Here is a 13,891-nt window from a genome sequence, read left to right as displayed (position 1 = left end):
GTGTCATCCTTTATTAAGAATCCTGCTCTGGGGCCCTCCAACATTCTGTTGTTGACATTATCCCTTTCTTACAGATATCACCTCTCTTATTACCTATTCTTCTCTTTAGCATCAGCACAATTTTGGCCTCAATGCCAATTCTGTACTTGGTTTTGAACTTTACTAACTTGCCATTACTGACCTCACCCTTTTCAAATTCCCTGAACTCAGGTTCATGCTTTATTAACTCCCAACACTGGCCTCAGCCTCTTCTAGTGCTCCACTCCCTGATGTACATTACTGTTGTCCACCCCAACAGTGCATTTTGCATACAATCCATTCATTGCCCCATCCTTTCTTAACCACTCATCCTCTACTAAAGCTCTAATTTTGGCCTCAATTCCTAATTCTCTTCTTAGCTTCATTATCTTGAATTTCCTGAGCTTGACTTTATCCTAATCAAATATGCTTATCTAACTACTTGCTCTGGTCCATGCCACTTCCCAACTTTCCATTCATCGTTTCCACTTTTTTATCTTTTTGATTTCTTTGGTTGTCACTTGGGATTGACGAAAACTTGGCTTCACTTCAGTTCTGTGAGTTCTGAAGCAACAAACAATCTGCTAGAAGAACTGAGTAGGTCATGTAACATCTGTGGAAGGAAAGGAACTGTCAACATTTCAGGTTGAAACCCTCTGTCAGGACTGAAAGTTGGGCTCTCCATGCTCAGTCCTAATGCAGGGTTTCGATCCAAAATGTCAATAATTTCAGAGACAGTGCTTGATCCATTGAGTTCTTCCAGCAGGTTGTTTGTTGCTCCAGATTCCAGCATCTGCAGTCTCTTTCATCTCTTCTGGAGGTTCAGGAATGGCAAATGAAACCAGTATGGGAACCTGTGAGAGAAGACCAGTCAGGCCAGAAGGTAGGTAGCTTGGAAGGTGGTGTGCTCCTTCCATCTTTTATGAAGGGCTCATGATTTTAGGTTTCCAATTCTATCCAAAACGCTCCTTTGAGTAATCTCAGGCAAGCGATTCCCAGAATTGGAGTATGGAGTCAGCGAGCAAACGACATGTCCTGACTAAACAAAGTGAGTGTAATTACAGCTTCAGTGTTAAGGACTTTTGACTGGGAGACATGACATTGTTTTGCTTACTGCCTCAGCCATTGCGACAGAATTGACAGTAACTTTCGAATACCTTGAAATGCCAATAACATGTGGTCCTGGTCACGAAACATTTTGGAGGGTAGGGATCAATGCTCTCCGCACCATGAGAATTGAGCTTGGTCTGAGTCTCGATTTTCAAATTGCTATTTCCTCAATTGATCAAAAAGCTGGACTGATTCATTCAGGACAGTGATACTTGAAATGCTCCACCTGCTCTCTCGTTCTCTTCCAGTACTCTGCCTTCTCTATTAGATATAACCACACACTTAGCCTGGGTCTTTTCTAATAGTTCATTCTTTAACAGATCCTTGTACAGGTTCTTGCTTGCAAGCTCTACCATTCTAACACACCACTCTTAGCCTTGTCTTTACATGCTATCTACTCTTGGCTCTGGCTTTACTAATTTTCTGCTTTTGGCCTGGCTTTTTTTTTTAAAGCTGTGTCAGCAGCAGATTCCTTTAACAAGGTATCGTCTCAGTTTTATCTTTTTCAAATGCTTCACTTCTGGCTACGAATTTTTCTAATTCTCCAAAATGGACCTCGTTTTGTTAATTCTCAAATCCTGAACTCAGTCTTTCTAACTGCCTTCTCTGAACATACCTCTTCCCAATTTCGCACTCTCAATTTCATTGTTGTCTTAACTTTCCACATCCACCTTATTTTATTATCACCCTTCTCTCACTCTTGTCTTCACACTATCTTAGTTCCAGCATTGTCCCATTCCAATTCTCCACAATAAGTCTCAAATTTATTCAAAAATTCTTACATTGTACGTTTCCACTGCCCCACTCACAAACTTGTTCTTTACTAATAGTCCACATTCAACTTCATCCTTTTCCAACATAATCCCATTCTAGCACTGTTCCAGCGCTCCACATTTGATACCACCCCATTCTGGGATTGCAACATTGTTTATTTAATAATCTATACTTGGCTTCATTTTTTGGTCAACTATCCACATGCAGCCTAATCCATTACTCAGCTTCCTCTCTCAACCTTGCTCTTTGATTTGTCCTTTTCAAAACACTCTACTCTGATACTCACGATCTGTTTCTTTGTGCTCAACTTTGTCCTCTTCAAACTTTCAATTATCAGTGTTAATCTCTTCTACCAGTAACTTCCACACTAAATTTCATCTTTTGGCTTTAAGTCTTTGTTCTTTATTATCACCAGATTCTATGTCTTGCACGTTTCCATCTCTGCAGTGCAAGTATCATTCTTTTCCTGAATCCCTGTTCTTTGCCTCATCCACTCTACTCTCAGTTTTGACTCTCTCTCTTTCCCGTCCACAGTCATTTCTGACACTCCATTCCAGCCTCATGCTTCTTGACAATAAGATATTATACCTTATTCAGAAAATTAAAGATGAACTAGTCCAAAAAAAACCAAACTTGTCATTTACAACAGTTAATTTCCCAAAATGCTAATGTTCTAAAGAATTAATATAATCATATGTTATTCATCAAATATCAACATATATCAAGGGTGATTTTTTGAGCCATTCAAAAGGATGGAGACAAGAGAAAGTTAGAACAGAGAAGTTCAACTGATACTTTTGATTAAATAAGATACATATATTTAGCTAAAGTAGATTTATATTGTAAAAGGAGATACAATATAGTGGATTTTCAGATTTATATTGTAAAAGGAGATATGTATCTGAATTAAAGCATAATGAGCTTTCTGTTTCTTTAAATTAAGAGTTAAAAATTCAGCAAATTGATTTGAAAGTACACACCTCTTCACCATCGTTGAGTACTATGGTGCGTGCCCGCTCTACCACTGCAAACACCATCACAGCACAAAGCTCTCTTCTGACTGACATTGTCATGTTGGCAAAAGCTGGGAGCTGATGCATGAATTCCAATAATTGTTCTGCATAGAAAAATAAAAACACCAATTCATACTCTGGAAACAAGAGGACTCAGCACCTAATTACACTAATGAACTTATACAATCGCTTCAAATTCATCTTGTACATTATCCTCACATAAAAGAATCCGTTTCATGTAGGGCACCAAAATATTTTGACTTGCAAATTTAACGTTTGAATCAGTAGAATCATTACATTCCTTCTGCAACATTTCTGAAGGTCAGGCAATAACAATTTAGTCTTTTAGTTATGTTAGTTGTACAAGCCTGGAAGAGCACCAAACAGGACATCACTCAAAAGAACATCACTCCAAGATGATGTCTACTAACTTCAATGGACTCATAAGAAGGCCATTGGTAGATAACTCAAAAAATGAAAAGGAATAAATTTTGCTGATCTGGCAACTCCCACTTTTCCACCTTCCCCAAGAAACACTTCCATTTATCTGTGCTCCATACCCATACTTACCTAGTCTGGATGAACAGGATTAATTTTGTTAGTCCAAAGCATCTAGGAATTCAACAATGTACCCTGATTAGCAACAAGTGCCTCTGGCTTCAGTAAGGAAGCCCTTTCTCCAAAATGCCCCTAATAGTTTTAACAATGGGCAAAGGCCAACCGTCAGCTAAGTAAGTTTTAAAAGTGACAAGGGATTTTAAATAGTTAAAAGTTATTTAACAAAATTGGAAATTAAGATACAAACATAAAATTTAACTAAGACCTAAAACTTACCAATCAAAACTATGACACCAAAAGTAATCTAATAGAAAAAAAGTGCACTTTCGCCTTACAATCACCATCAAAGCAAAACTGGATATGGGTCTTACAGCAAATTTAAGAGGCCATTCCACAGTGCCATTCAAGCACATCTCAGAGATTGGAATGTCACTGCAAGCCAAGAGGAATCCAGGAATGCAGCAAACTGACATATGGCCTTGCAAATCAGGTGGAAGCCTGTGACTTTTACAGAATAGCACTAGTCAGCAAGATCAGGCCCAACATATTAAGAAAGTATTTGGAAGGTCAAAACAAGCAAATGCTAAAAACTGAAAATGAAAGTAGAACTGAATCTAAATACTCAGGGGATTGGGATTTGGAGAGAAACTTATTTGCTGTTACAATTTTCATCATGGAGGGCATTCAAACTGGCTGTATCATCGTCTGGTATGGAGGTGGGGGGGGGCTATTGCACAGGATGAACTAAGTTGCAGCACAGAAAAAGCCCTTCAGGCCCTTTGAGCCACACTGCACAGCAAACCGCCCAATTCCAGCCTAATCACAGTACAATTTACAATGACCAATTAACTTATCAACTTGTTTGTCTTTGGACTGTGGGAGCATCCGGAGGAAATCCACAAGGTCATGGGGAGAAGGTATAAACTCCTTACAGCCAGCAGCATTTACTGTAAAGCATTGTGTTAACTACTATTCTATCATGCTGTCCAATGTGAGAACATAAATTATTCATCCATCCTTTCTGATACATGAAATGAAGACCACAGCATTGTTCTGAATTCTGAAATGATAAGCAGTGTCACCACTGGTGATCTTCCAACTAGATTTCTTTGTATTCTACTATCTTCCTTTAACATATTTAACACCATGTATTTTACTCCCACAAAACTTGGCTTTCATAAATCAAAGTACTGAGTACAGGAGTTGGGATGTCACAATGCCGTTAAAAAGTATTCAGCCCCCAGTACTTTGTTCACATAAATGAGGATTACAACCAAGGATTTTGATCAATTTAACTGAGAATTTTTATTTGTGAATCACGTGCAATTTTTCCCCCTACAGTAGAGCCCACAAAAACAGGGAAAATTGTAAAGCAGGAAAAACTAAACATTCAAAAACTGAAATGTCAGTAGCTTAGAAGTATTCATTCCCCTTTGCTCAGTAGTTAATTGAATCATCTCTCGCAGCTACTGCATAACGCAGTAGAGTAGGATTTACCAATTCTTCCTTGCAAAATTGCTGAAGCTGTGCCAGGTTATTTGGGGAGTGGTGGTGGACAGCAATCTTGATGTCTTGCCAGAGCTGACAAGGGCACTCAAGGACATCAATTATCTTCATCTGAAGCCACGCCATGGTTACTCTGGCAGTCTGCTTCGGGACATTGTCCTGCTGAAAGACGAACTTCCTCCCCAGTTTAAGCCTTCTGGCAGGGGCTAGGTTTCTATCCAGATCCCTCTGCGTTTAGTAGCATTCATCTTGCTATCACTCCCGACCAGATTTCCAGTCCTTGCTGCTGAAAAGCATCCTGATAGCATGATGCTACCTCCAATATACTTTACCGTAGGACTAGTGTTACCCGGCTGATGCACAGTCTTAGATTTACACCACACATATCGCTGAATGTTGAAGCCAAGAAGTTCCACTTTAATCTCACCTGACCACAAGATCTTCCACATTTTTACAGTACCTTCTAAGTGATACTTTGCAGAGTCTTTATAGGCAAAGATATGTTTTTTATTAGGTCAGGGCTTCTTTCTCGCCACACATCAATACTCTTTCTGTGCAAGGCATTAGAGATTGCGAAGTCATGAATTTCATTTCCAGTTGCAGCCACTGGCTTCTGCAGCTCACTCAGAATGACTATTGGCATCACAGTTGCCTCTCTTACAAATGCCATTCTTCTCCAGTGACTAAATTTATAGGGGTGGCATGGCCTAGGCAGTGTGGCTGTGGTTTCATATTTTTTCACTTTTTTAAGACGGACTGCACTGAGCTCTGAGGTATGTTCAGCACCTTTGAGGTGGTCTTGTACCCCTTCCCAGATTTGTGCTTCTCTATTATCATTTCCCTGACATGTCTTGAAAGCTCTTGTCTTCAATTTGGTTTAAGTCTACTGAAAATCTACCATACTATTGCACCTTACAAAGAGAGGGGATATTTATTATTTGAGAATTCATTGAAAATAGGTGATCCTCCAACTTTCTACATCAACAAATTGGGTGAGTTGGTAAGGTAATAATTACAAAGAGGATTAATACTTTTTTAGCCCACAATTTTGGTTTTTAATTTTTAGTAAATGTTGACAGGTTTTAGATTTTTTTCTTTTGATTTGACATGATGCACAATGTTTTGTAGATTAGCTCAAAAAGTCCTACTTCAATATATTTCAAATTTAGAAAATGAGACAGTAAAATGTGAAAATAGTTGTGGGGGTTGAATACTTTTGCAAGGCACTGTATGTTGAAATTGGCTAAGACGTTGGAGGGACCTAATTTGGAGTATTGTGTGCAGTATTTGTCACCTACCTACAGGAAAGATGTAAATAAGATTGAAAGAATGCAGTGAAAATCTACAATGATGCTGCCAGGACTTGAGGACCTGAGTTATAGGGAAAGACTGAATAGGTTAGGACCTTATTCACTAGAGCACAGGAGAATTGGGGGGGGGGGGGTGAATTTGAAAGAGAGATACAAAATTATGAGGGGTAGAGAAAGGGTACACCTTTTTTCTACTGAGGTGGGTAAGGCTAGAACTAGAGGATATGTGTTAAGGGTGAAAGGTGAAATACTTAAGGGGAACTTGTTCACTTAGAGGGTGGTGAGGTGGTGGATACAGGTTCAATTTCAACATTTAATAGAAATTTGGATAGGTACATGAATGGGAAGGGTGTGGAGGGCTGTAGTCTAGATGCAGGTTGATTGGACTAGGCAGAGTTAATAGTTTGGCACAGAGCAGATAGGCCAAAGGGCCTGTTTCTGTACTGCAGTGTTCTATGACTCTAAAACAATGGTCAATACATCTGGTATTTCATTATGATTCTCCACTGATTTAGATACTACAAGCCAAATGGCACCTCTGCATTTGTACTTTAATGAACGTCAACTTTTTAAGGAACAGAAAAACAGGAAACAAAAATATTAAATCTTCAAAATATTTGAATCTACCTTGAAAAGGTCTAATTATATGAAAAAAAGTAAAAAGAAATGGAGTCATGGGGTTACCTGCAAGATTGTTAAATTCCTTCACCACGATAGTGCAGCGGTTAGCGCAACATTATTACACCGCAGGTCACTGGGGTTTGGAATTCAATTTGGGCATTATCGGTAAGGAGTCTATACGCCCTCCCCGTGGAATGTGTGGGTTTTCTCCGGGTGCTCTGGATTCCTCCCACATTCCAAGGAAGTACCAGTTAGTAGGTTATTTGGTCATAGTAAATTGTCCTGTGATTAGGCTAGGGTTAAATCAGGGGCTGTTGGGTGGCACAGCTCAAAGGGCCAGAAAAGCCCATTCCGCACTGTATCTCAATATACAAATCCTTCTGTCTGCTTGGTACATCAGACAGACATTAATGCACAGAAAGGCAACCCCCTGGACTATAAAATTTTGCAATTCCCCTAATATATCATTACCTTCACACTTCAGTCATAAATACCTTGCAAATTAATCTTTTTTTTCCTCAAATTTATATCTTATTTCCAGTGTTAATTTCTCATTAACTCACCAATATCATCATCTGTCCTATCTATAGGATCTTTCTCCAAGCAATCTCTCACAATGTCCCGGCTCATCAATGGATCTGATGCCCTCTCGATGTCTTCCTCGTCATCATCATCTTCAGAATCTACTGCAGTCTCTGGCAGACCACTTAGATCCATTTCTCCAGCCTCATTCTCTGTGGCCTTTGAAGTTTAAAAAAAAGTTATGAAACTAATTACAATTACTGTACAAGAAGATCCACTTAAACGTTTTGTTAAAGATGGCTGCTCAATATTTTAAACCTCATACATTGTGTTTTTACTACATCTTAAAACAATTACAAGTCTTCTCTTTTTTAAAAACCCTTTTGCAACTATGAACTTGATGTTATGTCTTAGTTTACATTTATATCATTTTTGTCTGTATTTAAATTTTTTTCTATTATTCTTAATTCAGTCACTAAATCACCAGTTGCCCAATCTGCTTATTAGTCTTTCTTTAAAATACTAGATTGAATTGGCCCTGGCTGTGCTATTTCCAAGTAATTCAACCTGTTAGATAATTTCGAGTGTTGTTTTGTATAATTATCGCCATACCCAAAATTCTGTATTATTAATAAAAGTTGCAAATGTTCCTGATCAGATGCAAAACAACCAGTGTCTAAAATTCATCGCTTGTAGATGGTGGCTACAGACAAATCTTTCATTTAATTGGGTGTTTTTTTTTGAAGAGCTTTTTATTTTGGTAAAAAGGTAAACCTGCTAGTGAATAAATTGAATACATGATCAGGCATACAGAGCATATGCCATATTCTTCAAGCAATTTTTGATACTTTTATATCTGAATAAGAAGAAATTATGCTCACCAAATAATGTGCACAGACAGTTAAAAAGCATACGAAGGAGCACAACATAAAATAGGGCCTAATATTCTACTCTGGTAACGTTATCAAGAACAAACAGCGCTATTCTTATTATCATGTGACTGAAAGTAGCAGATGCCTTCAGTTACAGCTGCTAGAAAAGCAGGACAGTGGCACCCACACCAGACTTCAGGGTGAATGGTCCCACGTTCAAATCCAGCTAGCCCCTTGCATGCCTTCCATCCATGCTGTGTTGAACATTGAGCTAGCAACTCAGCCTCTTAAAATAGACAAGCGCCAAAGAAATGACAAGGCTGCCGCTCGATGCGCCAAAGGAACGGCAAGGTGTGGGGATGAGATATAACTAACTATAACAGCTGACAGAATGCTCATCTCAAATATGATGCCCTGGGAACTTGGGCGTAATTGAGGGGTAAGTCAAAACTGTGGGCCAATTGTATTTTACACAGCCGTTAAGGGTTTTATACTGTGAAATTACACAGAATTAGTTACACGTAATCTTAATTAAATATCATTTAATTCAACTTAAGCAACACACACAAAATGCTGGAGCAACTCAGCAGGTCAGGCAGCATCTAAGGAAACGAATAAAAACATTCAACGATTTGGGCCAAGACCCTTCCTTCATCAGGACTGGAAAGAAAGGGGTACGAAGCCAGAATAGAAACACTGGAAGGGGGGGTGGGTGGAAGAAGCTGGAAAGTGACAGGTGAAGCCAGGTGGGTGGGGGGGAAGGAATGAAGAAAGAACCTGGGAGGTGATAGATGGAAAAGACAAAGGGCTGGAGGAGGGGCACCAGGGGAGAGGTGCTAGACAGGCAAGGTAAAGAGAAACCACAAAATCATTCAGAGTCTTCCTCAAGCAGAAGACCTGGATGAACCATGAGATCCGCAATCTGCTGAAGACCAGATCAGAGGCATTCAAGTTTGTGACCAAGAAAGTTACAAGAGGTCCAGGTACGATCTCTGAAAAGCCATCTCATGGGCAAAAGGGCAATTCTGGACTAAACTTGAATCAATGAAGGATGTTTGACAGTTGCGGCAAGCCTTGAATACTATCACCTCTTATAAAGTTTAATCAAGTAACATAGGCAACAACAGGGTTTCACTTCCAGATAAACGTAATGCCTTCTATGCTTGCTTTGACCATTAAAACATGGAGCAACCACCACAAACTCCTACAGCCCCCGATGATCCTGTGGTTTCAGCCTCATGCGAGCAGCTTTCAGGAGGGTGAACCCACAAAAAGCATCCAGCCCAGATAGGGTAATTGGTCAAGTACAAAAGATCTGTGCTGATCAACTGGCTGCAGCATTCACTGAGATCTTTAACCTCTCACTTCAGCAGTCGAGTTACCCACGTGCTTTAAGTAGGCTTCAACTGTACCCCTACCCAAGAAGAACATGGTGACCTGCCTCAAATACTATGGCCCAGTAGCACTTACATCCACAATGATGAAGTGTTTTGAGAGTTTGTTGATGAAATATATCAACTTCTGCCTGAAGAGCGACTTGAATCCACTCCAATTTGCCTACTGGAGTAACAGGTCCACAGCAGATGCCATCTCATTGGCTCTTCACTCACCTTATAACATCTGGACAGCAAAGATGCACATATCAAGATGCTCTTTATTGACCACAGCTCAGCATTCAATACCATCATCCCCTCAAAACTTATCAATAAGCTCCAAGATCATGAACTTGTGGCCAAGTGGTTAAGACATTTGACTAGTGACCTGAAGGTCGTGAGTTGGGAGCCCCAGCTGAGGCAGCGTGTTGTGTCCTTGAGTAAGGCACTTAACCACACATTGCTCTGCGATGACACTGGTGCCAAGCTGTATCGGCCCTTGCCCTTCCCTTGGACAACATCGGTGTCATGGAGAAGGGAGACTTGCAGCATGGGCAACTGCCGGTCTTCCATACAACCTTGCCCAGGCCTGCGCCCTGGAGAGTGAAGACTTTCCAGGCGCAGATCCATGGTCTCGCAAGACTAACGGATGCCTTAAACCTGGGGCTCAATATCATCATGTTCAATCGGTTCCTCGATTTCCTCACTTGTAAATCCCAGACAGTTCAGATTAGCAACAACACTTCCTCCACGATCTCCATCAGCACAGGTGCACCAGAAGGCTGGGTGCTTAGCCCCCTATTCTACTTGCTTTACACTTATGACTGTGTGGCTAAGAGCAGCTCCAATGACATTTTCAAGTTTGCTGATGGCACCACTATCGTAGGTTGAATCAAAGATGGTGATAAATCAACATATAGTAGGGAGAATGAAAATCTGGCTGAGTGGTGCCATAACAATAACCTCTTCCTCAATGTCAGCAAGACCAAGAAGCTGATTATTGACTTCAGGAGGAGGAAGCCATAGGTCCATGAGCCAGTCCTCGTAGGGGGATCAGAGGTAGAGAATGTCAGCAACTTTAAATACCTCAGTTATATCATTTCAGAGGACCTGTCCTGGGCCCAACACACAAGTGCAATTATGAAGAAAGCAAGGCAGTGCTTCTACTTCTTAGGCGTTTGCCAAGATTTAAAATGACATCTAAAACTTTTAACAAACTTCTGTAGATGCATGGAGGAAAATAATATATTGTGTGGCTACATCGCAGCCTGGTATGGAAGCACTAATGTCCTTGAATGGAAAATCCCCACCATTGAGCACATCCATACAAAACACTGTCATCGGGGACCCCCACCACCCAGGACATGCTCTGCTTTCATTGCTGCCATCAGGAGGAACGTTCAGGAGTCTCAGGATTCACACCACTAGGTTCAGGAACACTAATTACCCGTCAACCATCAGAAGAGGAAGACGACAAATAGGGAAGGGGAGGGGAAAAAAAAAGAACTTTACCAGGAGAAATTGATGTTCATGCCATCAGGTGGGAAGCTACCTAGGTGGAATATGAAGTGTTGCTCCTGCACCCTGAGGGTGGCATCATCACGGCAGAAGAGATGGGCATGGACCAACAGTCAGAATGGGAATGGGGATAGGAAATAAAATGGTTGGTCATCGGATTGTTAAGTGTTTCTTTATTTACGTTAATACACTTTTCCCCCCCCAAACAAGAATACTTATATAACACTTAATTGTGAGATTTGTGCTACTATATTTTGATATACAACACAATCTGCAGAATATTGTCGCAAATGAAGATCAAAAAGCAATTGACTGTTATCTTTGCCTCAAAGACAATCAATGGCTGAGTTAAATGAAAGGTACTGAGTGGACAACCCATTACCCTTTCTTTTGAGATTCCCAACATCATAGAAGGCAATCTTCAGTCAACTTCATCCACCGTACAAGAAATGCTAACAGCAGATACAGCAAAATCAATGGAATAGACAACAGCACAGCTATTGGAGTAAAGATTGCACTCCAAAATTAGTAGTGGCCTCCATCCAAACTATTCATAGGTTACAAAACTAGCAGCTACAGAACAACGTAAAAAGAAAATCCAGGTGTATCCTGTGCACAAGATGCTACTTCCAATTCATTATGGCTTAATAACACCAACTCAGTCTACCCCTATTTGTCACAAAGTAATGGAAGGTATCATTGATACTACATAAAGCAGCAATAGGTCAATAACTGGGCTTACCAATAGCCAGTTTGAATTTGACAAGACCACTTTGGGCTCCAAACCTCATCGAAGCTTTGGTCCAAACAATAAGTAAAGGGGTGAATTTGTCAGAGCAGCATTTCACTGAATATAGCAACATGAAGCCCAATAAAACACTGCTGAACAGTCATCAAGGTATAATTCCATTAGTTGGGTCAGAACTTACTCAAAAGATGGAAAACAAGATGGAAATTGTGGGAGAACAAAAGCTTAGTCCCAGGGCTTCACTGGAAATGTCCCTCATGTTTATGTCCTAGGCTAAACTATCTTCATTTTATTTTTATTACAAGAGAGAAGATCATTCCACCCAATGATTTCCTGCAAGTCCCCAGGGGAACAATCTCCCTCAGCTTACTTTCCTTATCCTTGCAACTTTTTTTGTTCTCACACATGCCAGCTAACCCCTCTTTGATTCATTTTTGCCAATGATCTATAACTAAGGGATGAATTATAGTAATCAATTATCCCAAAGTTGGAAGAAACTCAAGCACCTGGAGGTCAAGATTGAACTCAGGTTGCTGAATCTGTAAAAGTGCAGCACTAATTGCTGCACTCTTCAGCCCAGCCTTTATTAAACTTCTTTAAAAAATTTACTTTAGCTTAACTGATGGATGAATTCCAGTGAACGTCAAGTTAAAATTGTTATTTCACTTGATTTCTATATCTAGCATTTGATATTAACTTCTAAAGCATAGGAATTAAGTTTTTAACCTTTTTATTAATAAGCATTCCAGGATTTTTTATTAAATTAAAAAGTGCTCAAAATCTCAGCGTTTCCCTTTCATTATCAGCCAGCACCAATCAGCACATCAACTCTGTGATTTATGTGCAAGATTATGCAAGCCCTTGTAAACACCATTTTCTTTCCTACTAAAATGGATAAACACATATTTTTACATTACGTCTCATCTGTCAGTTGTTGTTCATTATTAACTTGCCTATCTCCTTATAGCCTCTTCTAATTCCTCTTGCAGCTCACTTTCTCCCTAGCTCTGTATCATCAGCATTCTTACATAAAAGGCACTTAATTTCTCAACAAATCTTCACCACTGAGCCCTCCTACAAGAAATGCTGCCACAAGAAAGCAGCATCCATCATCACCAGGGCCCCACAATCCAGGACATGCTCTCTTCTCACTGCTACCATCAGGAAATAGGTACAGGAGCCTCAGGTCCCACAACAGCATTCAACAAGGTTCAGGAACGGCTAATACTCTTCAGCTATCATGGTCCTGAACCTGCGTGGATAACTAACACTCATACTCAACACTGAACTGATTCCACAACCTACAGACTTACTTTCAGGGACTCTATAACTCATGTTCTCAGTATTACTTAATTTTTTTTTATTATTACTGTTATTTGGTTGTTTGTCAGCTTTTTTGTGTACTTTTTCCATTGACACTATTGTATGCCTTTATTCCAAAGTGAATGCCTGCAAGGAAACAAATCTCAGGAGAGTATGGTGACATACAGTATACATGGTTTGATAATAAATTTGCTTTGAATTTTGAAGTCTTTAACAAAGACTACAAAGAACATATGACCAAGACCCAATCTTTGCAATGATCTGCCAACTGCAGGCTGCAAAACAAAAAAAAATCCAATCTTCCTGCTGTAAACTAATCCTCAATCTATATAACATAAAGATATTAATATCTCCTGATTTTGAGTAATAACCTCTAGGGCAGAATCCTACCAAATGTGTTTTGAAAATTTCTAAATACTATGTTCACTGGTTCCTTGTTATTATCCTGCCAGAAATCACCTCAAAATAAAGATCTGTCAGATGAGATTTTGTTCTCATCAATCAGTGTCAATTCTGCCTATTCTATTATGGTTTTAATGGTCTCTGCCCTATATCACTAATAATAAATGCTGGCATTTTTTACGAATTGTCAAACATAGTAACTACAGATCTCAAGTTTCTCTCC

General features: G+C 39.8%; 1 protein-coding gene across 6 annotated transcripts in view; it reads right to left on the bottom strand.

Moving 5' to 3' along the window:
* Window positions 1–13,891, bottom strand: part of rapgef2b (Rap guanine nucleotide exchange factor 2b) — a 388,703-nt gene that overhangs the window by 119,533 nt on the left and 255,279 nt on the right. For all 6 annotated transcript variants that reach the window (XM_072256006.1, XM_072256009.1, XM_072256007.1 and 3 more), the window contains 2 exons: window positions 7,474–7,651; window positions 2,883–3,019 (listed from right to left, as the gene is read on the bottom strand). In XM_072256006.1, the coding sequence (XP_072112107.1) occupies window positions 2,883–3,019; window positions 7,474–7,651 (315 nt within the window). The remainder of the gene's footprint in view (window positions 1–2,882; window positions 3,020–7,473; window positions 7,652–13,891) is intronic.

Source organism: Mobula birostris, chromosome 4 (assembly GCF_030028105.1).
Source record: "Mobula birostris isolate sMobBir1 chromosome 4, sMobBir1.hap1, whole genome shotgun sequence".
NCBI classification, from domain to species: Eukaryota; Metazoa; Chordata; class Chondrichthyes; order Myliobatiformes; family Myliobatidae; genus Mobula; species Mobula birostris.
The sequence above is the reverse complement of the archived record's forward strand: the minus strand, read 5'-3'. Positions and strand labels throughout refer to the sequence as shown.